This window comes from Plecotus auritus (genome assembly GCF_963455305.1).
Source record: "Plecotus auritus genome assembly, chromosome: 11".
Classification (NCBI taxonomy): Eukaryota; Metazoa; Chordata; class Mammalia; order Chiroptera; family Vespertilionidae; genus Plecotus; species Plecotus auritus.
This window is the reverse complement of record NC_137777.1, coordinates 9,945,208-9,972,104: the sequence shown is the minus strand read 5'-3', so window position 1 is coordinate 9,972,104 and position 26,897 is coordinate 9,945,208. Positions and strand designations below refer to the sequence as shown.

The 26,897-nt window shown below is 41.0% G+C and overlaps 1 protein-coding gene across 4 annotated transcripts; it reads left to right on the top strand.

Moving 5' to 3' along the window:
• Window positions 1–2,706: 2,706 nt before the first annotated feature.
• CFAP418 (cilia and flagella associated protein 418) lies at window positions 2,707–26,897 on the top strand. Of its 4 annotated transcripts, XM_080646849.1 has the most exons (8): window positions 2,842–3,103; window positions 5,109–5,196; window positions 8,397–8,461; window positions 9,010–9,075; window positions 13,659–13,754; window positions 19,154–19,296; window positions 24,144–24,962; window positions 26,217–26,897. In XM_080646849.1, exons 1-7 carry the CDS (start codon window positions 2,910–2,912, stop codon window positions 24,221–24,223), a joined length of 732 nt encoding a protein of 243 aa, XP_080502975.1. In that variant the 5' UTR covers window positions 2,842–2,909; the 3' UTR covers window positions 24,224–24,962; window positions 26,217–26,897. The 4 variants fall into 4 exon arrangements, with proteins under 4 accessions (XP_080502976.1, XP_080502975.1, XP_080502977.1 ...); XM_080646851.1 differs by lacking the exons at window positions 24,144–24,962; window positions 26,217–26,897 and adding an exon at window positions 4,254–4,369 and having other exon boundaries at window positions 19,154–21,829; XM_080646850.1 differs by lacking the exons at window positions 24,144–24,962; window positions 26,217–26,897 and having other exon boundaries at window positions 2,707–3,103; window positions 19,154–22,546.

Sequence of the window (26,897 nt, the reverse complement as noted above, 5' to 3'; positions counted from 1 at the left end):
CCAAGCTGCAAACCAAGGCTGGCTGCCCCTAGGGGCTGACCTGAGGCCACATAGCGAGAGGTACCGGGCACACTGAGGCGAGATGTTGCTTGTCTGGGGTTTGTGAACCTTTGGAAGATTTTAAGGAAGTTCACAGCATAAGCCAAGACAGGCTATTTGTATGAAATAACCACTGGGAGTAGCTTGGGTGGGCCCCAAAATTGGGTGTGGTGGGGTCTCAGGGAATCATCAGGATGGGGCAAACAGTGTTAGCCAGGTTGATGGAGGCTCGGATATGGCCCTCACCTGTGCCTATAGTGGGAGGGCTCAGTAAAGGAACAATGGCTTCTGCCAGCACTTCTGTCTGGGGAAAAGCTGCCCCTCCATCCCTTGCCCTGGAGCCAGACAATTCAGTTCCTCTCCATATGTCCCTGGTGCTTTCTGAGCTGCTGCCCCAGTCCTGGAGCTCAGGGCAAGTGGTTTGTCAGCAAGTGAGTCTGTGCATGGGCCCTTTAAGAAGAACACTTGGGACTCCAGCAATCCTCCTTCTCACTCAACTGCAATCTACTCTGGTTTTCACCACCAGAAGTTATGGGGACCTCTCTTCCTGGCACTGGAACCCTGGGTTGGGAGTCTCGTGTGGGGCTGGGACCCCTCACTCAGGGGCAACCTCCGCAGCTGAGTGGAACCTGCTCATTCCACATCTCAGTGTCCATGTGACTCCTACATATCCTTAGTTACAGAACTTCTGTTCAGCTAGACTTCAGGAGGTCCTCAACGGTGATGGTTCTGCAGCTTTGTTTTAATTTTGAAGTTGTCATGGGAGGATGCAAGTACAACATTTACCTTCTCCACCATCTTGACCAAAAGCTGCCAAAAAATTAGAGAGGATTTTCCTCTGCATAGAGGTCTGCACCCCTAATCCCTGTGTTGTTCAACAGTCAACTGACATATACCATCTCAGATTTCATCTTTTCTCGAGAAAAATCAAATCATTAACTTAAGCCCATTAAACTGGATGGCAACTATTCATTACTCCCCCTAGAACCAGGCTGTAAGGGCAACTTCAGTATCAAGAGGCTTATTCCTGTCTTTCTGCTAGGGGACAATTCCAAATACAATCACATTGCAAGGCAACTTGAGGGGGTAAAAAAGAGGGAAAAAACACTTTGAAAAATTGAGTGGGCAATCACACAATATGCCAGGACGCTAGTTGCTCAAACAAAGCTGCAGGGAGAATAACCAGAGCACCCTGCATGTAAGGGGAGTTTTGCCTTGCTGGGAATATTCAGGGTGGTCGATGGTCACATACATGGCATGCTGGTAAATGTTTCACAATCAGCTTTTAGGAAGAAAAAGCCATATTTTGTTGTATTTGCAAGTTCCTTAGTGTAAATGCACCCATGAAGGCTAATTTCAAGTTACCCAAGTACATCACTGAATGGAAACGTAAGAAGAGATTCACAATAGCAAACCATTGCACAATATTTCAGATGCAATAGATGTAAATGGCCTCAAGCATAAATTATAGTAAATGTAATGAAGTAACTTAGACCATGGTGATTTTTGAGTATTATTTTTGTTTTCATAATTTTATTATGCTTATGTAATTTAATTTTAATAATGTTTGCATTAACAACTGGCACCCAAATTTGGGGAAAATTTAACAGGTACCTTTCACTCCTGCAAGTTGCTCTTCAGGGTCATTAAAGTTACTTTGAACAAACAACAAACCCAATAAATGAAGCTACTAAATCATCTGGATCAAACTATCTCGTTTCCAAGGGTGCCAATCTCTTTGCTACCCCACTTTAGAAATATTTAAAGTTCAGGTCACATTTGTGTAGTATTTATAGGAATACCATTAAGTGACAATACCTTACATTTGTTATCACCCATTACTCTTTTCAAAGTAGTGCTTTTATGGAACGGTGGGGCATAACGAATTTCTATCGGTCGGGGAAATAGCATTTTAAATACCCTAGTCAGTGGATGAAAAAAGAATTGTGGGAGCTGTTTGTTTAAGAGCGAGGTTGCGGAATGAAGCTGGGAGCAACTCAAGGAAGCTTACAGGCTGGTCAGCCACGCCAGCGTTCCGGGTTTCCTCCTGGAAATGGCTCCATCGCTGTGCACGCAAGGGGACAGTAGTGCTGGGATCTCCTCCCTCTCTCCTGTTTTCTAACTTTTAACTTTACAGATTGACTCGGTTTTTCTGATGGAGGGGGGCAAGTTTGGAGGGGATATGCTCTAAGAGTCCTTTCAAAACGCTAAAGTGATTAGAGCCAGAACATTCAAATATTCTCTTAACCATGTTTTCTTCCTTGATCCGAATGTTACTGTAGCAGACATGTGCATTGGTTCCATATAGATTTCACTGCTAAAATTAACAGAGGTAGTCGTGGCCGAGTGGTTAAGGCGATGGACTAGAAATCCATTGGGGTCTCCCCGCGCAGGTTCGAATCCTGCCGACTACGGGAACCAAAGTTTTGCTACCAATACTTGCTTTGTTTTCCTTTCGGAGAGTTTTCAATTTTTCCCCCGCAGATAACTTAAGGGCTGTAAGAATGGCTGGAGTACAACAGGGACCCCTCGGTAAGCCCGGAAGAGGAGCGGACGAAGGAGCTCGGGAGTCGCGTGAGTGTAGTGACAGTCTGGACCCAGGAGGGGGAGATGGGACCGAAACGCGCCAGACAACCTGGAACGAGCGAAAGCAAAGCGTCGCGAGGTCGCGCAGGAAGGGAGAGCTCGGATCTCAATCCACGGGAACCCCCGCGCCGGCCGACGCGCGGACACGGAGCTTAGTTCCGCGCGAACGCGTCAGCGCCCCGCCAGGGCCGCCTCGGGACCACGCGCGCATGCGCAGGGGGGGTGAGGGGGGATAGGCGCGCGCGCGGCACGTTCTCGCGTTGCCCCTGGAAACCGCTGGGCTGATGCCGCGAGGTGAGCGGAGAAAGACACAGCCTTCCAAGATGGCGAAGGACCTGGACGAGCTCTTGGATGAGGTTGAGTCCAAGTTTTGCAGACCAGACCCGCTGAGACTGGGCATGGCCGAGCGACCCAAAGGCTACGGCGGCGGCATCCTCAGCAACGACCGGAACCGAGCCGAGGCGAAAGAAAAGCTCAGGTTACCGGGCGGGAGGAGAGGGGTGGGCTCTTCTGGGAAAGCCTGCTCCAAGCCCTGAAGCCTCCCTCCCAGCTCTCCCCCCAGTTCGGGCCACGATTCTCAGTCCCCACCCCTGAGGCCGCGCACTCCCCTGCTCAGTGTGCGTGAGGTTTCGGGCACCTCTTCCCCGGGCCTGACTCCGCCCCCGGCACGTCCCGGAGAGCTGGCCCCGCCTCGGGAGCCCGCGCCCTACCGGAACCGAGTCCGCGAGTCGTAATGGAGGTGGGGAGCGAGGGGGCCGCTCCGGGCCCTCGGTGACCCCCGGTGAGGTGCCCGCAAAGAGAACTTCAGCCTGTTGCCTCTGACCCCATTCCCCAAGCAGAGTAATCCTTGCAACACTTGTTGCCAAAAAAAAAAAAAAAAAAAAATCATTCCGTTCTGTAGTCTTGAGCTGATGTTTGTTTTTCTTTGGCTCGGAGATTTTGGGAAAAGATTTTAAGTCGTTTGGGTTTTGATCCGAAAAACTACCGTTCGAATTTGCCAATCTTTTTCTTCTGTGTAGTCATAAAAGGAGGACTTCCTTCTTCGTCTCATGTCCCCCTCACCCCCAACAAACACAGATTTTGTGTCTGAACGAGATGGCCCTTCCGAGGGAGCCGCTGCAGTGACCCTTGCTAGACTCGGTTGGGAACGCCTGTGGACGTGCACAGCTTTGGGACCAGCCGACAGAGGCACTCGTGTTCCTTTGTGGCTGCGGCTGAGGTTTTGTTTTGCTGTGCACGTGCGTGATTCCCGGAAGTACTTCTCCACTTCGCTGTTAGCGAATGGACCAGTCTTGCCTCTAATGACGTATATTTGTTTACAACAATTCACCCTCAGAAGACAAATACATTGAAAAGATTCTAAAGTTCAGAAACAAGTTCTAAAAAGTAGTTGAGTACTAAGCAGCATTGTAAGAAAAATAAATAAGTGTAGTGCCAACAAAACGGACTACGTGGAATGGGCTAACGTTCGTTTGATGGGATGCTTATGCAGGTATCGCTCACTCATTTGTATATCATCATACACATGCCGGAGATCCTCCTGTACTCCTTCCCAGCACCTCCGCCTTCCCTACCCCACAGCCGTATCACCTTGCGATTTCTTTTATTCTTTTTATTCGTTCCTTCAGGGAATGGAGAAAATTTATCAAAGAGCCTTCCAGTGCCTGTTTTGTCTTAGGAGAACTAGGGGCAGAGTGGTAGGATGCCTTGCCGCAGGCTGCTTTAAATGGAAAGGGCTGCTAAGGTGGGTGCTCTCCAAACACAGGTCCTTTTAGACCACTACAATCCATCCGTAATGCTGCTAGCACCCCACCTCACCTTACCACATCAGATTTTTCAGTAATACATTTATAAAAGCTGTAGCAAACCAGAAGAGTTTTCATGTGTTAAAACTTTTCATTTGACAATGTAGTTGTAAAGGTTAATCATGGAACAGCAGCAAAGGCCCTAAACCTAATACCAAATACAATCCCTACCGGATATATAATGTCAAACATTAAAAAAATCTTCCTGAGCCAAAATTGATACTTAAAAGTTAGGAACTGATTTATACTATGCATTTATTAATAGGAGACTACCTGTCCATTGTATAGTGAAGTAGCCTGTATCTTTTCCTTATGAGTTAAAATACTGAAATTGTCTCTTTAAAATGATAGCTCTGCAAATAATAAAATAAATGACCATGCTACACCTGGATACCAGGAACAACTGCTCTTTAAATAAGCAGTCGGTGTTTAAAAGTACATGCCCAGCTTTTTCTTGAATATAATGTATAGCTTTAAAGGTCTTAAGTATGTAAATTTGTAAGTGACAGCTTACATTTTTGTCAACAAACTTAGGCTGTGTCCATAGAGAAAAAAAATTAATGTCGCATTTATCCCTCTGTTATCAACTCTAATAATAGACTTTATTAAATAAAACTCTTCTGTTTTTGGCTGACTTTATATGCTCTTAAGCTTCAGCTGTTTTGTTTTATTTTTCAGATCAACAGAAGGATTTAAAAAAGAAGATGATCTTGACAGTCTTATTAATGAAATATTTGAAGATCCCAACTTTGATAAAAAATCCTTTGTAAGTCAAGTGTTAAAAATATGCAATAATTTTTTCATTTTTAAGATGTTTAAAATAGTCTGAAAACTTACAGAATGCACAAGTAACTACAGTTCTTTGCATTCTGAGGAATACTATCATCTAAATAAATTATTCCACATAGAGTTGTAGAAGAAATAAAATATTAAAAACTCTCAGTGTGTTTTTTGCTATTCATTTCTCAGCAAGAATGCGAAATTAGAAAAGCTGCTAGAACAAAAGGCAACTCGTAGTTGAAGCTGGTTGTCTGTATTTACTTACAGACCCTATAAGAACACTTTTCTGAAAGACCGAAAACAAACAGCTTTCACATAGGAATGTGCTTAGCATCTCAGATGCAATGCCATTGCTGTTATCCCATAACCCATGAGTAAATTGTTAATATTTTAAATATTTACCCGTAAATGCTTGTGTATCTACATTAGCTTTATGAAAAGCTTATAACAGCCACCTATATACTGTTCATACTGAACATATATTTATGTTTTGCCATATTTGCTTTGCTTTAATTTTTTAAATAAAAATTATAAGTATAGTTTAAAAACTCCGAATCCTACTTCTTGCCTTTCTACCCAGAAGTAACCACCAACCTTTCTATCCATACTTGTATAACATAGGTATTAACCATGAGTCATTTTCATTGCTGAATAATACCTTGTTAAGTAATTCTACCACAGTTTACTCACTGCCCTGGTAATGGACATTTAAATTATGCCCAGTTGTTGCTCTTACAAACAATGCCTCTTCAGATATCTTTGCATTCTTCTTTTACTCACGTACAGGAGTTTCTCTAGGATGTATAAAACTTGAAGAGGAATTGCTAGTTTATAAGGTGTGCTCATTTTCAGTTTTTTTACCCACTGCCAAAGTGTTTTCCAAAGTGCTGTGTCAGTTATATTCTTCTTACCAGTAGTGTATGAGCATTTATATACTTTAATTTTTCCCATGTTGGTCATTATAAAATATATTTGTTAGATTTTTTTTAAATATATTTTTATTGATTTCAGAGAGGAAGGGAGAGGGAGATAGACACATCAGTGATGAGAGAGAATCATTGATCAGCTGCCTCCTGCACACCCCCCACTGGGGATCGAGCCCGCAGCCCAGGCATTTGCCCTGACCAGAATCGAACCCACGACCCTCCAGTCCGCAGGCTGACGCTCTATCCACTGAGCCAAGCCAGCTAGGGCATATTTGTTAGATTTTAAATAAAGAGATTTTAAATGAAAGTCTAAGTTACAAGGACCACAAAGAAAAAAAAATCTAAAAAGATAAATTAATACCAAAGTTTTTTAAGGGTAGGGAAGATTAAAGCAAGACAGTGGGCTGAAAATCACTGGGCAGTGCTGGTGTTCAGGATGTGGACATGGGCCAATCACGTTTTTGTCAACCGGACAAAGAATGAAACGGCTAGTACAGACTTATCTTTATTTCTCTAAATTTAACATTTTCAGTTAATCCGAGGTCATTAATAAACTGATGGCCTCATTGATTTACATGTCAACCCAATAGCAATGGTGTTGAATAGTCTGTGAACAAGAATGCATCATAAATGCCAAATAGCTATGCTGATTTAAATAGCAGTAGAAAAAATAAACTACATAATGTTCTTGTTGGGATTCATTGATCACCTGAGCAATTAATTATTAAATACTTAGTGCATATCTGTATGTGAGGCACTATTTCTTCAGTTCCGAGTATTTCAAAAGCAGAAGGAACTATGTCTCTGGCTTGGCTTTAAGATATACAAATCTGAGCCCTGGCCAGTGGGTGCAGTGGTTAGAGCGTCACCTCAAGCACCAAAATCTTGTAGGTTCAATCCCCGGTCGCAGGTGGAGCGCATGTGTGAGGCAACCAATCAATGTGTCTCTCTATCATCAATGATTCATTCTCTCTCCCTTCCACTCTCTCTAAAAATCAATGGGAAAATTATCCTTGGATTAACAAAAAAAGGTATACAAATTTGAAATAAATCATGAGGAAATAAACTTTTATGTTCTTCTGCATGCTCCTTTTTTAAGTGGTTATATCCAGTTTTCCAGCCTGCAAGGGAGAAAGAAGCCCTAATAAACGTCTGAAGGAGAGCAGGTCTTATTGACTGGATAAGGAAAAGCAGTGTCTGAACGGCCCATCCGTGCCCACCTCATCCTCAGAGGCCAGATCATGCTCCTGAGAGTACGGCTCCTTCCCCCACTGCTGGCGCATTCTGCTGTTGGTGAACTGCTCTCAGGCCCACACAGAAGAGCCCAGAAACCACAGTAAACATCACAGTTCGCCAGCTCCAGGTCATAAGCATGAACCTGGATGGCACATGACACATTTGGAGAAACGGGAGGAGACTCATGCACATGATTATTTTTGAGACATGCGCCCCAAATTTTCCCAGTTCTGTTTAACATCAAATAGAAGAGTTAAAAGAAATAGTAAAATGAAATATTTTTGCCTCCATTAAATTTCCTCACCTACTAGGTCAAATGAAGCCATGTTGCTGCATAGTTTAAATTGCTTTTCTCCATCTCACTTCCTCTCCTTGGCGGTGGTCTTAGTATGTAGGTTTATGTTGTTTGGTTCGATATACCAGTTAACACTTAATAAATGCCTGCTAATGATGACGATGTTGTGTAACCATATAGGAACTACTGTATGGTTGTGGCTAGGTAGGTCTACAGTCTCCTCAAATGCCTATTGGTTGATACCTTTCCACTTGATCAAAATTAATATTCCTGAAGTTACCCAGGAGTTTAGTTAGTTTATTTTTAGTTCAGGTGAGTACTATTCACAGCCTTTAAAAATGAGTCTGAGGTGTGTGTTTTTTTTCTCAATTGAATTTTTCCAGGATGAGGTTTTAAATAGAAAGTCCTTCATATTAAATCATTGAACTTTAGTATTAATTGAAGAATTATAAAGTGACTCTAAATCTTAGCATGCTAATAATGGCAGTATATCAATTTCCTAGACTAAAAGCAGAGTAATTTGCAAATTCCTAAGGGAGGTCGACTTCCCTTTTGCCTTTAAGAAAAAGGTTTTGATCATTGTTTTTATTTCAGAAACTTTAAAATGATACAGATTTTTTCTTTTAAGTCATTTAAAAAATATTCTTGTTATGAAATAAAGAATATTAGTTTTCATGTTACAATTATCTAAGTTACTCTTGGCCTTTCATTGTTTTGTTTTTTTAACAGAAATTAAAATCTAAATCTTCAGGTAACACATCTGTCAGAGGTTCCATTCAAGGCCTGGGTAAGAGGTAAGTTGAGATTGCTTTGGTAAGTTACACACACTAGTGAGCAAACACTACGAGCATAGTCTAGTAGATTTTATTACCTTAAACAACAGTGACATTGAACAACAAAGCACTGGTTGGCTTTCAGGAGAAAGACCAATGGCAATATCTTGAGTGTTCCTATGGTCTGTGACCCCTTCGTGTAAAGGAACTTGAATGAGAGATTATTGCTATTGTAAATAATTTTCTGCCAGGTGAAAAAAAAAAAAAAGTGTGAACAGTTTCTCAAAATTAATGTTCTGTTATATTCTTCAGTATTTACTTTGTCCCTTACATTATTTGGCAAACACATTTTTCTGTGACTCATTTTAACTCTTTGAGTGTTCCTGCATGTACAGGTTATATCCAATAAAGCAGTGATCCCGGAATAAATACCTCTTCTTTAAAATGGTTGGCTTGCTCCGGAAAATATACAGTTTGATTATAAGACTGTAGAGTTAACAAAGCCAAACTAACGTCTCATATTTCTTTCTTGTGATTTTCTTCTCCTCCCGTTTGTTGAATGTATCTAGTTGCAGCCCCGTGTACCTTGGTGGAAGCACTGCTCCGTGTGGAATTGGAACAACTACTTCACAGAGGTGGGATGTCAGAAATACACTTTCTTACTAGGTTTTCCAATTTGATACCCTGTTTTTAAAACAGTAATCTTGGCATCGATCTGTTTCATAATCACAAGTATATTTTCTTAGCCAATCCAAGAGCACTTTACTGAAATCTTCGTTATTTTTGGGTGATCGCCGTTGAAAGCTGTGATGGTGGGTTTCTGCTGCTCATTGTGGTGACGCCTTTCTCTGCGCCCCACGTGAAGGGCCTGGATCACGCCAGTCCCCGCCTGGCTCCCACAGGACACCGGGAGAGGGAGCGTGAGCCTTGCGTTTTCCTTCTGGGCAGAGGAAGCCAGGTGGTGAGACAAGCGAAGCAGCAAAGCAGCGCAGGCCCGCAGCTTCATGGCGTTCTCCCTACACTGACTTGGCCAAACAGCCAGCATGAGGAGCCGCACGCAGTGAGCTTTGTCTAGATGAGGAGAGGGACTTTACACAACTCCAAAAATAGCTATTTAATCTTCACATGCTATGTAATGTGAAGGGAAAGTACAGAATACTGTAAGCATAGATCTTTGGCACCCCAATTAATATGAAGGGTTAGAAAATTCTTCCCTAAGCAAGTAACATTGAATCAGCCTATGAAATGAAAACTGAGTAGAAGTTAGGTAAAGAGAGGGGACCGTAGGGACCGAGGGCATGCCGTGTTAGATGATCCCTGAGCTGGGAAGAGTGTTGGAGGAGCAAAGAGCAGCTGGGGAGCTGCAGCGCAGCGAGTGGGCGAAGAATGGCTCCTGGTGGGGCTGGAGAGGTGGTTGAGGGACATTTGGATCATTGGCAGTCCTGTAGTCCTCTGAAGATTTTAGAAAAAGTTGGTCACAGATGCAGTGAGTGCAAGTGGTGGTTGGTTGGTTGGTTTTTAGCAGATGGAGTCACCTAATCATATTTGTGTTTCAGAAAGTTATTTTAGCTGCTGAATAGAAAATGGATTGGAAGGTGAGAGGCAAGACAGGAGAGGCCAGTCAGCAGGCAGTGATTGACAGTGGTCCAGGAAAGAGATGATAATGGTAGCTGTGAGCCGAGTGGTGGCAGTGGCTGTAGGGAAAAGGTGTCACATTTGAGCTGTTTAGAATCTAGAATTGACAAAATTCGGTGAACTTAATGACTAAGAGGACATGGTTAGGAATGACTCCCACGTAATGTGCCTTGCCCACGGTCACATAAAGTATCACAAAGCAAGGACTCAAATGGGTAACTGAGTCCTGCTCCATTATGCTTTCTAGTAAACCAGTTTGTAGAAGGCCAGGTGATATATGTAAGAGGGGAGAACTGTGGCTGATTTTGCTACTGCAGCTGCTGTTCTTTTCCATCTGTCCAAATATCAAGAGTCCCTAGTCTACTGTGTAGATCTGACAGGATTTTACTGAAAACCACAGGGTCTGGGCAGAAGACTATATTGGGCTGTACTTGGAAAATTCCCATCATAAACATCTTTAAAATAATAAACATCCTATTGATTGGCTGGACAAAGGGACAAAACTGTTGATGACACCTTCATATTCAATTGCCTCCACATTTTAGAAAACGAAAAGTGACAATTTATCTTTCATTGGAATCATTACATTATTTTTTTAATATATTTTTATAGAGAGGAAGGGAGAGGGGGAAAGATAGAAACATCAGTGACGTTAGAGAATCATTGATTGGCTTCCTCTTGGACACACACACACACACACACACACACACACACACACACACACACGGGATCGAGCCTGCAACCCAGGCATGTGCCCTGCCTGGGAATCGAAGCGTTGACCTCCTGGTTCATAGGTTGATGCTCCACCACTGAGCCACGCCGGTTGGGCCATTCCTTTATTTTAGGTATGCTCTAATTATACGTAGTTATGGACGATAAATATTTTTAAGCCCTGAATATATGCACTGATTTACATGTCCAGGGCATAAGTGAAATTGAGTCTATTCTGCCTGTTTTCCATGTGTTTTATTTGTTTGATTTCTGGGTAGAGTTCTGGTTTAGACGTAATACTCAATGATTTTAGAGTATAAAGATGTGAGTTTTTACCCCGTTGGTGGGGAAGGGAGAAAGAGTAGTAGCAGGAAGCGTGGTGGCATTAATAAGGTATAGATAAGACTAAGGCGTTATTTTCAAGCCAAGTCGAATTTTACTCCTAATTATTTTTTAAACTACTTGCAAGGCCAAATTATTGCATAGACTGGTACTAATTATGATCTAACAAAGTGAATCGTAGCAGCAGAATGATTTCTTAGCTGCAAGTGAGTTTTATTTTTCTCAAAGGACAGTGTTTGTAGGAAACTGTGGTAGTGTGAATAGATTTGAATAAACTACTAAATTTTAAATTAAATTAAAAAGCTGTATGTAACATTATGGTTGAGATTTTACACATACAAAACGTCAGGAAATTCAAAATTATAGTTCCCACAACAGCAATAATTCAGCCAAATTGCACATATGTATTAAGGCATTAAAGTTAACACTCTGTGCAATCATGTAATAAACTACATATGCATAAGAAAGCACGTTATGGCAGCTTTGGGAACCATCATTTTGCCTTTCCTGACTTTGTACATTCAAAATCCAAGTTCAAATGTGTACGAATATAATTGTGTTGAATTTCCATATGTACAAGTACAACTTCATAAATTGCTCACAGTTTAAAGGAAAATATGGACTTATGAAACTTGTATAGATTTTGAATGTTTAGTTACTGTTATGATTAAACATAATTTTAGACATAGAAAGCATTTATTCTCAAAGGAATCTTTAAGCCAAAAAAAAAATTTGCAATTTTGAAGTTACCATATTTGAATTTCAAGGAAAATAAGTGAAAAAATATTTGGGCCGAAACCGGTTTGGCTCTGTGGATAGAACGTCGGCCTGAGGACTGAAGGGTCCGGGGTTCAATTCCGGTCAAGGGCATGTACCTTGGTTGCGGGCACATCCCCAGTGGGAGGTGTGCAGGAGGCAGCTGATCGATGTTTCTCATCGATGTTTCTAGCTCTCTATCCCTCTCCCTTCCTCTCTGTAAAATATCAAAATATATTTTTAAAAAATAGAAAAGAAAAATATTTGGGTTTTACTTTATTATTTTTTAATTACAGAAGGATTCTATCCTTATTATAAAAACAAACTTGAAAAATGTATAAAGAGAAGGGTAATAATCTCCTTCCCTCCCTCCATTCCCACCATTCCTGAGACAGCCAGTGTGGCCTTGATAGTATATTACTGTCTACATTTTTTTCCATGTTCTTACCTTATAAACACCTGTATAGGGATTTTTTGTTGTTTTTACAAAAATAGGATCATGCTATATATGTTAATGTGCACCTAACTGATGACATTCCTGGGAAGCAAGATGTCAAATGCTCCTGTTCTTGGCATCTTAAAAACTCTATATTGAGTCTAGTTTTTAAATATTTCAAGCAATATTCTTTAAATTAAGTCACAATTATTATACAAATCAAATTGTTTGCAGCAGCAATTCATAAATTTTGTCATTTATTATCATTTTATTCCTAAAGTTACATGTAGTATGTGAGTTTTAAGAATTGCTTGGCATTTGAATTCCACAGATATTCACTAAGCATAATTCTAGCAGTTCTGCCCTCTTTCCTGCATCATCATTTTGCTCTTCACTGCATCTTTGCTTTTTTCCCTCCTTTCTCTTAACCCCACTTCCATTTAAATGGCTCAGATACACCTTCTCAGAGAGGCCTTTGCAGACCACTCTATTTAAAATTGCAACGCACTCCCTCCAGTACTCTCAATTTGTTTTTTCCTGCTCTATTTCATTTGAAGCATTTTTTATCTTCTGACATTGTGATGAGTACTGTTTATTTCTTTTCTCATTAGAATCTAAGCTCCATGAGGACAAAATCTTACTAGCACATAGTAGGCTTTCAGTAAATACAGAATGGAGCAAATTAGGTTTACAATTGTTTATGTGAAAAATAATACAATACTTAGTAAATAATAATATAAAAGTAAACTTTCGTGTACTCACAACTATAAACCTACTTTTGCCTGTTTTGTGTGTGTGATGTTGTTTTTTTTAATGGGTGGATGAAATGCATTAATGCCAACCACTGGGGAAACAGAAACAAATAAGATACTGTCCCAGCACTTAAGTAGCTTAAGGGGGAGACATTCATTTCGATATAATGTGGCAAGTTCTGTGATAAAGGCATTCTTGAAAATTTTATTAGGAAAGGAAGCAACTTAAAGAAGTTAAGTGAAGACTTCCCTCAGGCACAATTTGAAAACCATTGAACTAAAAGATCTACACATCCGTTTCCTTTCTTTTCTATCTGTACAATATACATGTGTGCATAAATGTATCAGTGTATAAGATCTTAGTAAAATAGGTACGTGTAGAAATTTAACCTGGAATTTTAGGTATATAATTAGTCCTTTAGTATAAAAATTTACAATCAGTTTAATCTTTTTTTGTTGTTAACTCAGTAATTTGTTGTTAACTCAGTAATTTGTAATATATGGTATATCCTATAAATAAATCACCATATTTTTATATTTAAACATACCAATAATCTTTAATGTACAGTTCTTTTTCTCTAAACAGATCATGTGACCATCTGCGTTGTACAGCGTGTGATTTCTGGGTAGTAAGCTACGATGACTATATGTGGGACAAGTCATGTGATTATCTGTTTTTCAGGTATGCTTCTAAAGAATTTCACTGTGAAAATGTACCAAGTATAACTTTATATTTCTATTTTGCTGTAATGTCTCTTGTGGACTTGGCCAGATTGTGTGGCCTCTGCCTCTTCAATATTCCTCTCACCCATCTCCTTTTTTCCATCTGTCTGCTGTCAGCCTAGGTAAGACATGTTGCTTCTGGACAAGAATCTAGATATTGCCTTCTTGCCCAGGCAGTGTGGCTCAGTGCTGGAGCATCACCCTAAGAACCAGGAGGTCATGCACGGTTCGATTCCTGATCAGGAGGGGAATTTGATATGCCCAGGTTGCAGACTTGACCCCCAAGAGACAGCCAATCAATGATTCTCTCTTAACATTGATATTTCTCTCTCTCTCATACTCTCCCTTCCTATCTGAAATCAATAAAAATATATATATATTTTAAAAAGAATATAGATATAGCCTTCTCACTGACTTTTCTGCCTACAGTATCTTCTTTCAGACCACCTTTTCCTTGCTGAGAATTAAAGCATAACTAAGAGTGTGCCATTCTCCTACTTGGAACCCTTCTGCTTACAGAATCATGTCCGAATTCCTTATTATGGCACCCAAGGCCCTCCAGGATCTAGCCCCTGTCCATCACCCAGCTTTGTCTTTCCACAGTATACCTTCCTCCTTCACAAGATTGTAGCTACATCAAATTCCTCAATACTCCCATTCCCCATTACTTTGTGCAAGCTCTCCACCTCCTGGGACACCTTCCCGTTTTATCTACCTCAGCCCTACCTGTCCCTCAGGGTACAATTCATTATGCATCTTCTACGATTCCCTCACTATTCTCAACTCGAAAGTTGATTCATCCTTTCCTGCGTGTCCACAGCACTTTATACCTATTACTAGAGGCCTGGTGCATGAAATTTGTGCCCCCGGGCGGGGGGGGGGTCCCTCAGCCCAGCCTTCACCCTCTCCAATCTGGGACCCCTCAAGGGATGTCCGACTGCCCTTTTAGACCCGATCCAGGTAGGATAGGGCCTAAACAGGCAGTCGGACATCCCTCTCACAATCCAGGACTGCTGGCTCCCAACTGCTTGCCTGCTTGCCTTCCTGATTGCCCCTAACCGCTTCTGCCTACCAGCCTGATCACCCCCTAACCACTCCCCTGACAGCCTGATTGATGCCTAACTGCTCCCCTGCCAGCCTGATTGCCCCTAACTGCCCTCCCCTGCAGGCCTGGTCATCCCTAACTGCCCTCCCCTGCAGGCCTGGTTGCCCCCAACTGCTCTCCCCTGCAGGCCTGGGTCCCCCCCAACTGCCCTCCCCTGCAGGCTTGATCGCCCCCAACTGCCCTCCCTTGCAGGCCTGGTCCCTCCCAACTGCCCTCCCTTCCTGGCCATCTTGTCGCGGCCATCTTGTGTCCACATGGGGCAGCCATCTTTGACCTGGTGGGGGCAACCATCTTGTGTGTTGGAGTGATGGTCAATTTGCATATTATTCTTTTATTAGATAGGATAGACGCCTGGTGCACAGGTGGAGGCCAGCTGGTTTGCCCTGAAGGTGTCCCGTATCAGGGTGGGGGTTTCCTTGGGGCGTGGGGTGGCCTGGGCAAGGGGCCTGTGGTGGTTTGCAGGCCGGCCATGCCCCCCGGTGACCCAAGTGGAGGCCCTGGTATGTGGGATTTATTTATCTTCTATAATTGAAACTTTGTAGCCTTGAGCGGAGCCAAGCCTCCTGCTCACTCCGTGGCTGCAGCCATTTTTGTTGGGATTTATTTATCTTCTATAATTGAAACCTTGTACCAGAGGCCAAGGCAGGCCAGGGCTGTGGGAGCTTGGCTTCCTCCATTGCCAGGGGCAACCCAAGCCTCCTGCTTTCTCCAGCTCCGTGGCTGCCGCCGTTTTTGTTGGGATTTATTTATCTTCTATAATTGAAACTTTGTAGCCTTGAGCGGAGCCAAGCCTCCTGCTCACTCCGTGGCCACAGCCATTTTTGTTGGGATTTATTTATCTTCTATAATTGAAACTTTGTAGCCTTGAGTGTAGGCCTGGGCTGGCCAGGGCGGCAGGGAAGCTTGGCTTCCTTCATTGCTGGGGAAACCCAAGCCTCCTGCTTGCTGCAGCTCCGTGGCCGCAGCCATCTTGGTTGGGTTAATTTGCATACCCGCTCCTGATTGGCTGGTGGGCGTGGCTTGTGGGTGTGGTGGCTGTGCAGTCAATTTGCATATTACTCTTTTATCAGGATAGCACTCACTGTAATATAAGATTGAAAATCTTAGGTTGATACCTGTCTGCCTCCCTCCTTGCGGTCAGGATAGGCTTACTCATACTTTTGCAATTTATACATTTTTATACACTACTGACTACCTAATGTTTTTAAGATGTTGTAAGTTATAAAAATATACTTAAACTATGCATTCACTTTTTTAAATAAAAATTTAGAGTTAAAAATTAATAGCGCACATATCATTCATTTTTGGCGTTCCTATCCTGTGCCTAGACAAAGACTGTCTATGCGGATACAAGTAATCATAATACATTGTAGCACTCTCCAGTAGCAGAAAGGGGGAGTTTTCCAGACCTCTTCCCACATCCATTCTCATGTAAATCCCTAGGAGTTTCCTCTAACATAATAACTTTTAAATTTTTTTCACATTCAGAACTGCTTTGAAAATCTTATGAAAATTTTGAATCTTCTCTACATACACACAAAAGTAAATTGAAATGTACAAATATACCGAAAAAGTATAATTTAAGAGGTTTCACAGTCCTCAATCCAAATAAAGCCTAGTGACCTCCCAAAATCCCAGGTCAGGTTAGCCTACCTTTAATCCCATTATTGGAAAAGTTAACTTTTCATTTCAGGTCTGTTTTGCCTTTTCTGACTTTTCTAACTCCTCTGCTACATACTACTTCTGGTTCATTTAAAGAGTGATTAACAATTCCCATATGTCACCAAGATGCAATTTTTACAGAATAATAGAATGCATGTAATACCAAAACTGGGGTGAGCACAGGCGTTAAGTGAGATTTTTGGTGATTTAGTCGGTACTTGAGGAACTTGCAGTGTCTCAGTTAAGAACTCTAGATCTGTGGTAGCCTGGCTTTGCTTACTTGTTTATTTGCCTGTTTGTTTGTTTTGTTAATGAGAAAGAGAAGCTTTATTTTTATTCCGGGTCAGGCACAGGCACTGCCAATCATTGTCAGATGCAGGGGGTGAGGGAATGTGAGGATTGGGGCATTAAAGCAGAAGACCGTCTGGAGAGAGCTCAGAACCCTCCTGGGAACATCCCAGCTCAAACCAGGAAAGCAAGAACGGGGTGTCTGGGAAAGGCTACATCCAGCAGGGCTTTTTGTTGGCTCTTTTGGATTCTGTTTCCTCTAACATCATTTGTCTCAGCATCAGATTCCAGGTCAGCAGCAGCCTCCAGAACTGTGGCCACAGCCAGAGCCCCCAGACTGCTAACCACTACCTTTGTCACAGGAGTCAGAGCTCTGGCATTCCTAAAACCCCTAATTAAGGATTCAGTCACTTCCTAGCCTGTGGGGCTCAGTTGACTGGAGCATCATTCTGTGCACCTAAAGGTCGAGGGTTCGATTCTTGGTCAGGGAACATATTCAGGTTGCAGGTTCGATCCCCGATGAGGTTGGTACAGTAGGCAACCAATTGATGTCTCTCTCTCACATCAATGTTTCTCTCTCTGCCTCTCTCCCTCACTCCCTCCCTCTCTTTTTCTCTCTCTCTAAAAATCAATTTTAAAAAATATTTTTAAAAAAATTCAATCAGGTATCAGATGTTAAATTTGTCAAAATATATTGCAGATTGAATAAAAAACTTTTTTCTTCATTTAACTATTTTTTAATTGATATTTTTACAGAGAGGAAGGGAGAGGGATAGAGAGTTAGAAACATCGATGAGAGAGAAACATCGATCAGCTGCCTCCTGCACACCTCCTACTGGGGATGTGCCCACGACCAAGGTACATGCCCTTGACCGGAATCGAACCATTTAACATTTTAGTTTTTCATTAAACACATACAGTTTTGTGGATTTTTTTTTTTTCTTCCTTACAAAACTTAGATGATTCATTTCTTCCCCTGGCTCACTATAACCTTAGCTAAGACTTAGCTGGTCAAAGTCTCAGTTTCTTTTTTTTTTTATAATATATTTTATTGATATTTTACAGAGAGGAAGGGAGAGGGATAGAGAGCTAGAAACATCGATGAGAGAGAAACATCAATCAGCTGCCTCCTGCACACCTCCTACTGGGGATATGCCCGCAACCAAGGTACATGCCCTTGACCGGAATCGAACCTGGGACCTTTCAGTCCGCAGGCTGACGCTCTAACTGAGCCAAACCGGTTTCGTCAAAGTCTCAGTTTCTTGAATCAGACAGTTGACCTGGAAAATCTCTCAGGTTTTGGGAGGTTCTAACCTTCAAAATAGTGCCTGGATTTTGTACAATACAGGACTGAATGTGGTGTCCACTGGCCACCAGAGGGCACTTTGTAGCCTGCCTTCTCCTGCAGTGACATAAAAAGAAAAGATGGGACTATATCTCTTTTTTGAAATATTTATACTGTGTTTCATCATTTTCGCATTTATCATTTTATTTTGAATGTTTCTATCTTTCTTCTGCCATGGACAGAAAATTATCTTGAAAATTCAGGACATGGATTATCTTGAAAATCATAATTTACTTTCAATTAATTAAACATAAATTAACTTCTCTAGTCTTTTTTTATAATTACATCAATCAGATGGTTATCATTTTCATGATGGTCCTGCCAATTGATTTAATTATTTTAACATTGTCAGTTAATGTAGGTTAGGTATTATTTTATTGCTGACACTATAAGTAAATAACATATCATTAAAAAACGAAAGATATATCAGTTCAACACATAGAAATAGCAGGCACTTTTTCCCTAGTAATGAAAAATTTCTGTACTTAACCCATCAGAAGCACATTACTTTATGCCTCTTATATCCCCTCCATTTGCCATATTGCCGGCTTTTAGCATTTGGTGTAGTAAGTATCGGAGGTAGGAGATGAACCACCACCCTTTTCACTCTGTTCTCACTTGACCTGAGCAAAGAGTCAGAGAAGCAATTCACCATATTCTCGTATCATGTCATCTCTGATAAAACAAATGTTAATTTTTCAGCTTTTTTAGGTCATTCTGTTCTAAACAGCCTTAATAAACAGGCCTAGAGAAATGCCATTGAAAAGTACTAGTTACTAGGAAATACCATCCGAAAGAACACGGAGGCATATCTGCTATTGTTTGTGTGATGGGAACCAAGGTTTGTTGAGTATTCAGTTGTGAATAAAGATGGAAAAAATAAAGCAACTAGAACTTTTTTTAAGTCATTAAGCACTGGAAAAGCCACTGTTCTAAAACATTCATGTTTTACTAATAGGAACAACATGCCAGAATTCCACAAATTGAAAGCGAAGCTGGTAAAGAAGAAAGGAGCACGGGCGTATGCCTGCCAGTGCAGCTGGAGAACGGTTGTAGAACTCACCGACCTTCAGACGGACCAGCAGCTGCGTTGGGTTTGTGGTAAACACTAAGGATGCAGACTTTTGCCCTGGCCGGGTGGCTCAGTTTATTGGCGCATCATCCCATAACCCAAAAGGTTGCGGATTTGATTCCCAGTCAGGGCACCTAGGTTGTGGGTTGGGTTCGATCCCTGGTCGGGCGGTGTGCAGGAAGCATCCGATCAGTGTTTGTCCTCTCCTCGATATCTCCTTTCTCTCTCTCCCCGCCCACCTTCCTCTCTCTCTAAAAACCAATTTAAAAAATATATCCTCGGGTGAGGATTAAATAAATAAACAATACAGACTTTTCACATTCAGGCAAATACATCCCTGAGAGCAGTCTCTATTAATCATCATAACATTTAAGTAAAGGTACATAGCAGTATCATGCCCTTGGGAAAAGACAATAAATTTCATTTAATGACTATACAAATTTTCGAAGACAAATAGACTTAAGAAGATAATGTGCTTTAACATTTTAGAATTATTCCTTTTTGATATATAATGGACATTTCATTTTGTAAGCAAAGAAACAAGTTCTTCAAATTCTTCTTTGCCAGCCTCACTTCTATTTAACGAAAGTTTAATTAAGCAGTTTTATACCAATCTATAGCCATTTATCAGTAACTGCAGTATTACTGACTGCTAATACACTTAGCGTAAATATTCCTCATTCATAGCACTTAAATGGGCTAAAGCCGGCCAGTGCAGAGAGGTCGTTGAGGAATATATACATCCCCTCGTCCAGTCAGAGCTGTTGTTGCAAAGGATCATAATTTAGATGTGGCAGAAACCATGTAAGCAGTGACTAATTGAAGGGTTTTCAGGAGTATAGGTATACTGTAAATGAATACACTGCCTACATCTGATCTTACCTCACCAACTTAAAGTGATATTATGTACAATAATGGTAGGTGTGTATTTTAGGTTTTAGCTTCTTTCTCCTCCTTTTGTTTGTATATATATCAAAAGTTACTTGGTTTTTTATTTTAGCAAATAGCCATTTATGTATTTTTTAAGATATTGATGCACCTAAAATTCCAAGGAAAGATCCAAATATGGACAGGTCATTTTTGTTTTTTTTCATTACTTTCTAGCTTTTAATTCCTAAAACTCTATAATCAAGTAAAATGCAAGCAAGTAAGATATTTTCTCCGGAGCCTGTTGATTTTCTGGTAGGGATCAGGTGACACACTGTTTATTAGATGAGCATGAAAAGAGAGAGACAGCATGGCCTGTTGGGCTCCTTCCTGACATTACTGAGACTTGGAGAACCTACCATAGCAGCACATTCAGGAAATCAGTTACCTCAAAATTACCAGCTCCCAGCCACCATCAAGAGATTCTGAGAGCTTTCTCATCTGCCAAAACCTCTTGACTGCGTGTGTCTAGTATAGAGTTCAATTGTTGATACAAGGCATGCTGAAAAAGAGCAATTGAAGCAAAGTTATGATCTTCTTGGTCTTGTGCTTAATGCAGCCACCCTGCTTAAGCAAAGAAGAAATGCCTTCTGGTCATTAAAAGCCTTCTCCTAGCCATGGCACCTTTGCACATGAGTAAAACTCAGTAAGTCTAGTGTTGCAACCCATCAAATCTGGTGGCAGAAACTCACATTTTTGTATTATGAATATGTTTATAGATCTTTCAATAAAAATGTTTTACTCTCTAAAATTTTATATCACTGTAGTAATGTATCCAGAAACAGAGGGCTTTGGATTGAAGTCACCTATTTTAAAAAAATATAGCACAGCAACAAGATTCACACATTCAGAACCCCATGGAATTGGGCACATTAGTCATAATGGTGATGTTTGCTTTGTATGCAAAAGAACAAATTTACTCGATTATTAATTTAAAAATATACTTTTATTTCATCATAACTGTCCTATAGCCTGGATCTATTACCCATAGTTGGCATTTTATTTGTTTATTTATTCCTCACTCGAGGACATGCTTAGAGAAGGAGAAACATCGATGTGAGAAGGAAACATTGATCTGTTGCCTTCCATATGTGCCCCAACCGAGGATCATACCCGCAATGCAGGTTTGGGCCCTGACCAGGAATTGAACCGGCAACCCTTTGGTGCACAGGACGATCAACTGAGCCACTCTGGCTGGGCTGGCTGGCATTTTATAACATAGTAATTGTAGTAATTCCCCAATGTCAGAAACATATATATGACTTCATGTTTTGTTTGCAATTTACTTTATAAGCTTTTTAATATTGTACAATTTTAATCTAAAATATAGAATGTTATTTTATATACAAAGGGATAAATTATTACCAGTTATAATTTAAGCCAAAATGCAATTACTTTAGTATCAATGTAAACAAAAAGCATAGTTTCTGGTGAACTATAATTTTAAAATGCAAAATCTATAAAATTTAAAAGATGTTTTTCCCATTTGTTTTTAATATTCATAATAATTTTCTACCTTTAGCAAGTATTTATTTTTTGTCAAGCCAGGTAGCTACTTTATTTGAACTGTATTATACTCTCTGGCCCCTATCCTACCAAGAAATGAATAAATAATAGCTTTATTCTGTATTTAGTAACATTTTTATTGTGTAGTAAAACTTTCATATTGGGATTAATTTGAAATAATTTTGATAATTTCTTTTAAAATGTCAACAAAAAAGTTTCCAACCATCCAATTGAACAGATAATTTACTTATTTACATTGGGGAGGAGAAGCATACCATGAGAGAGAGAGAGAGAGAGAGAGAGAGAGAGAGAGAGTGAGTGTTGGTGTGTGCGTGAGCATGTATAACAAAATGTGGGTATTCAAAGGAGCCAGGTCCACGTGCGGGAAGAACAAGCCACGTGGAGATGGTGGTGTAGCACCCTTCTGTTCTTGAGTGAAAGAAGATGTCGTCAGACTATAATTTTGAATTGCTTTTCCTCCTTCATTTACTGATCTGGTATTTAAAAATAAGAACGAAAAGGTCTTTGTATCTAATCAGTACTCTGACGAAGCTTAGCAGTCACTTTCAAATGTTGGTTTTCCTCGGTTGTTATGTTTTAACAAAATCTCTATCAGCTAACACACTACCCCTATTAATCAGCATAACCTATTATGTAGAATCGTTCTTGAACTCTGGTCAGTGTGGCTAGGTGGTTAGAACACCAGCCTGCCTGCTCACCAAAGGATTGCAGGTTCAATTCCCAGTCAAGGGCATGTACCTGGCTTGCAAGTTCAATCCCCTAGATGTGTCTCTCTCACATTGATGTTTCTCTCTCCCTCCATCCATCCCTCCCTTTCACTCTCTCTAAAAACCAATGGAAAAAAATATCCTCAAATGAGGATTACAAAAAAAAATAGTTCTTGAAGGGAAGAAAATATTCAAACTATACAGTCTCTTTAGAGTTAACATATTTATTTGTGTATATGACACCATTTTGTGCCCTCTTTTCAAAGATTGCATGGGATATATACATATACATGTGGTTGATAAATTTATTTTCAGATTTTCCCCAAATGCCTTGAGATAATGGGTGACAATATGAAGTGTTACAAAATCAGAGTTGAAAGTCACATACATCCCTTGGGAAGTTACTTAACTTTTTGGTTTCATTTGCCCAAATGAAATGGTGACAACCTTTTTGTAGCTTAAGTATTATGACAACGTGTGTATTTTTTCATTCCCTAAATATTCCTTATCAGAAGAGCAGCTGTGCTATTGTCTTTATTTTATAACTAGTAAATGTAAACGTGGCCAGCTTTATCTTTACGTAAGTTGAAGCTACAACTTTCAAAAACAAACCAAAAATCCGCTCACCCTAGTCTCTTCCTGTCTGGTTTAAAACTAATTGTTCATCATGAAGGCATGCCGAGCCTTTCCCAATATCTTTTCAGCTTTATCTGTCTCTGCTTCTCTCTTTCAACCAAACCTATATCCTACCCACAGTCCCTTAGATATCCCTCACATTTTACTGTCTTGATATTTCTACTCTTCCTTATCTCATCCTATCTAAGTGTGACACATTTTTCAAAGCCTATATCTTGTACACCAATGGTTCTCAGAGTGTTATCCACTCTCAGGGGAATCTCCAGGAGTCTTGGGGTGGGGGGGGGGGGGCCATATGGTCAAACCTGTTTTAGTAACATTAAGATATTAAAGCTGCTGGCACCTTACATAACATAATCCAAAGCAGTGGCACCGAGCACTTGCAGTAGAAAAAGCCAATTTCACTTAAATCCTTTTTAAAGGCAGTAAAAACTATTAATTTTATTAATCTCAGAATTAATAAAGAACATATCTTTTTAATATTCTGTTTTGACTGTATGGGGAGCACACAAAAAGAACTTGAGCAATTGAGTTGTGAGCTAAACAACTCTTCGTGGAATCCATTTTTGCTTGAAAGAAAACTGACAGATAAACTGTGGTCATTCAGAATATTGAATATTTGCCATACATTTTCTCAAAAATGAACTGAGTGAGTCACCCCCAGGAAAATAACTGACAGTATTTGTTGGCAATGACAAAATTCGAGTCCTCAAGCAAAAATTAGAAGTTTAGAAAATTTGTATTCACCAGTGACATCTTCCCCATACTTAAAGACTTTTCTAAGACTAGTGGTAATATGAACAAGAAAAATCTTTGATACTATATCATGAAACATGACAATATTTGTGAGATCTGTGTAATTCAGCAAACCAATATCACCAAATGACCAATGCATGATACTACAAAACTGTTCATTTAAAGTGCAAGATAGACCAATGGATTTTAATGTAGCAGAATACTAAAAGTTCATCGATATGATTTCCGTTTCCACCTTGCACTTAACTTTTAAAAAACTAGCACTTGGAAAGTTGTGATGTAGTCATGCAGAATAGTCACATGAGGCCCAATTTTCTTCTTAGGCTTCAACCAAAACAACGTCTTAAGAAAGTGCAGCGGCAGATGTGCAAATCCAGCTGACTTCTATCAAGCCAGAGATTAAAGAGATGGGCAGAAATGTGAAACAAATGTCACCCTTCTCACTATATTTGTTTTGGGAAATACAGATAATTTTACAAAAATTCAACAACACATCATGGGTTTATTTTTTTAATTAATAGTATTTAATGTTCTTAGTTTTAATTGCTAATACAATAAATATCCTATATAATAAAAGGCTAATATGCAAATTGTCCCCTCGACCAGGAGTTCGACCAGGGGATGGGGGCAGCCAGCCAACGGCCTGCAGCCCTTCCCCCCAGCCGGCCCCGCCCCCAATCGGCCCACCCCCACTCCGAACAGGGCGGGCCAGCCGGACCCCACCCATGCACGAATTCATGCACCAGGCCTCTAGTCAATAGATAAAACTACAAAAGAAACACAAGCTAGTTGGGGTTCATAATAATTTTTTAGAGTGAAAAAGGGGCCTGAGACCAAAAAGGTTGAGAACTGTTGTACCCTGTCTAGACTACCCTCCCTTCCCACAGCCTATCCCAGCCAAACCGTGTAATTTCTCCTCCTCCTATTTGCTTTTGAATTTTCTATTTCTTATATTGTATCTTGTATTATAATTATTTGTGTGCTTATTTTATTCTTCTTGGGCATTAGATGTCAGACTCTTTACTGTCTGGAACGGTTGTGCCACTGACTTCCTGGATCATTGTGAGTAAGCAACTGTGTCTGCAGGCTGATCTACAAAATGAGAGCTGGATTTAATGACATAAGTCTTCTAGCTTGCAATGGTATGAATACTGTTCCTTTTAAAATACTTATAGACCCAGTGTTACACTAGCCATACATTGGGACAAGGGGAGATACATGTTATAGGGAAGAGCTCAGATTCTGGGGTCAAAGAGATGTGAGTTTCAAAAGGATAGGATCCAGGCCGGTGTGGCTCAGTGGTTGAGGATCGACCTATGAACCAGGAGGTCATGGATCGATTCCCAGTCATGGCACATGTCAGGGTTGCAGGCTCCATCCCTAGTGGGGAGAGTGGCCATGCAGGAGGCAGCTGATAGATGATGTTCCTCTCCCATCAACGTTTCTATCTCTCCCTCACCCTCTCTCTCTAAAAAAAATAATAATTTAAAAAATTAAAATGCATACCTTAAGGACAACTTTCTGCCATGATTCTAGATAGGTCTTCCCTTTCAGCTGTCTTCCTATTTTGATGTAAACATCTTTAGAACCTCCGAGCTTCATCTTATCCACTTAAAGGGAGCCTCAAAGCACAGTGCGTTTCACTTACAGTGCCCACCTGCGCTGTGCGGGGTTTGCTTCACTTACAGTGCCCCCCTGCGCTGTGCGGGGTTTGTGGCAATGGGGCCCAAAGGCACCAGTCATCAGACAGGAGAGCTCACGGTTTCCTAGGGAGTGGTAGTTATCGGTCTTTCATGTTAAGTGGCTTTGATTCTGGTCAATACCAAACATCAAAATACAGACATCTACAGGCCGAGCTGGGACATTCAGGCTATTTCACAACCTGGTGAAAGTCAACACTGAACATTCCCCATTTGCTCATCATTGATGATAACATCACCAAAATGGAAACCACTAGCCTGTGTGTCAATACTTATGCTGGAAACATACATTGCTTCCAGCGGGGAGAAAGGAAAGCTTAAACTTCCCCTTTTATAGTCTAAAATTCTTAATGCAATTTCGGGTCAGCTGTTGAGTCAAGTCACACGTTCTGAGCCCAACCTCGGCCTCACTGAGGCCTGGGGGGCCCGGCCACGGAAGCCTATCCTGCAGGCGCCTTTACAGGGCTAAGGTAGTGACCGTGAAGAAAAACGAGATGAATTTGGCTCCAGGGACGTGGGGACTAGAAAAGACCCAACATTCTGAGCCCACAGATTTGGCGAGACTAATAAATTGAGAATCTAACCCATAGGGGGCAGGCGTGTACTGAGAACCCTATCTCATTTCCTTCACGGGCTTTGGTCTTGGGAAAGCACCAGGAACACTTCTAAAACATCATCCATTCTGTTTTTCATCAGAATCTGCCCGCCGCTGTTTTTATCGAAATGAAAATAGAAATCGCCCCTCGTCGAAACCACCCTGCCTAAAAGGACAGTCCACAGACACTAGATTGGTCTGACCCAGGAAATTTACTCAAAAGCACTTGTCATCTTGAGCTTGTGGAAGGAAATGGAAACGTGTTAACTGATTCGCTTCAAAAACCAAATCTTTAAGCACTTCCAGGATTCAAACTTAAAGAGGAGCAATGAAATAATCCTCACCTACAACAAAAGGTGGGACATCAAGGTGACAGGCTTGGCAGAGGTGGCTGAGGAAGTTCAGGAAATTATCAAGTCCAGCCAGGGGCAGGTGGGTCCCAAGAAAGAGTATTTTTGATCCTTTGCGTGCACTTTGGCCTAATCATTCTTCCTTTCAACTTGTCCAGTGTGTGACCTGCCCAGGCCAGATCTCTCCAGATTCTCCCCTGGGTTCTTTATCCCTCTTTTCATCTCCCCCTTCTTCAACCAAGACAAACCATCCTGTTAAGTCTATCAGGGTGTCCCCCACTGAAAACAACTCCCCCACTGAAAAAGGAACTGGTAGTGCCCTCCGCCAGCTGTTAAGAGCTGATAATAGCTCCTAGTGGTCCTGCGCTCTCACGGATCTTCTTTTTTAACTTAATTTTTGAAAAGACAATACATTCATGGGGCTCAAAATTC

What these genes read in the sequence shown, in the direction of transcription:
- CFAP418 (XM_080646849.1), top strand. Translation starts at nt 2,910, where the DNA reads ATGCCGCGAGGTGAGCGGAGAAAGACACAGCCTTCCAAGATGGCGAAG. An exon ending in ATTCAAGGCCTGGGTAAGAG is followed by an intron (nt 8,462 to 9,009) that starts GTAAGTTGAGAT and finishes GAATGTATCTAG; the next exon opens with TTGCAGCCCCGTGTACCTTG. An exon ending in GGAACAACTACTTCACAGAG is followed by an intron (nt 9,076 to 13,658) that starts GTGGGATGTCAG and finishes TTCTCTAAACAG; the next exon opens with ATCATGTGACCATCTGCGTT.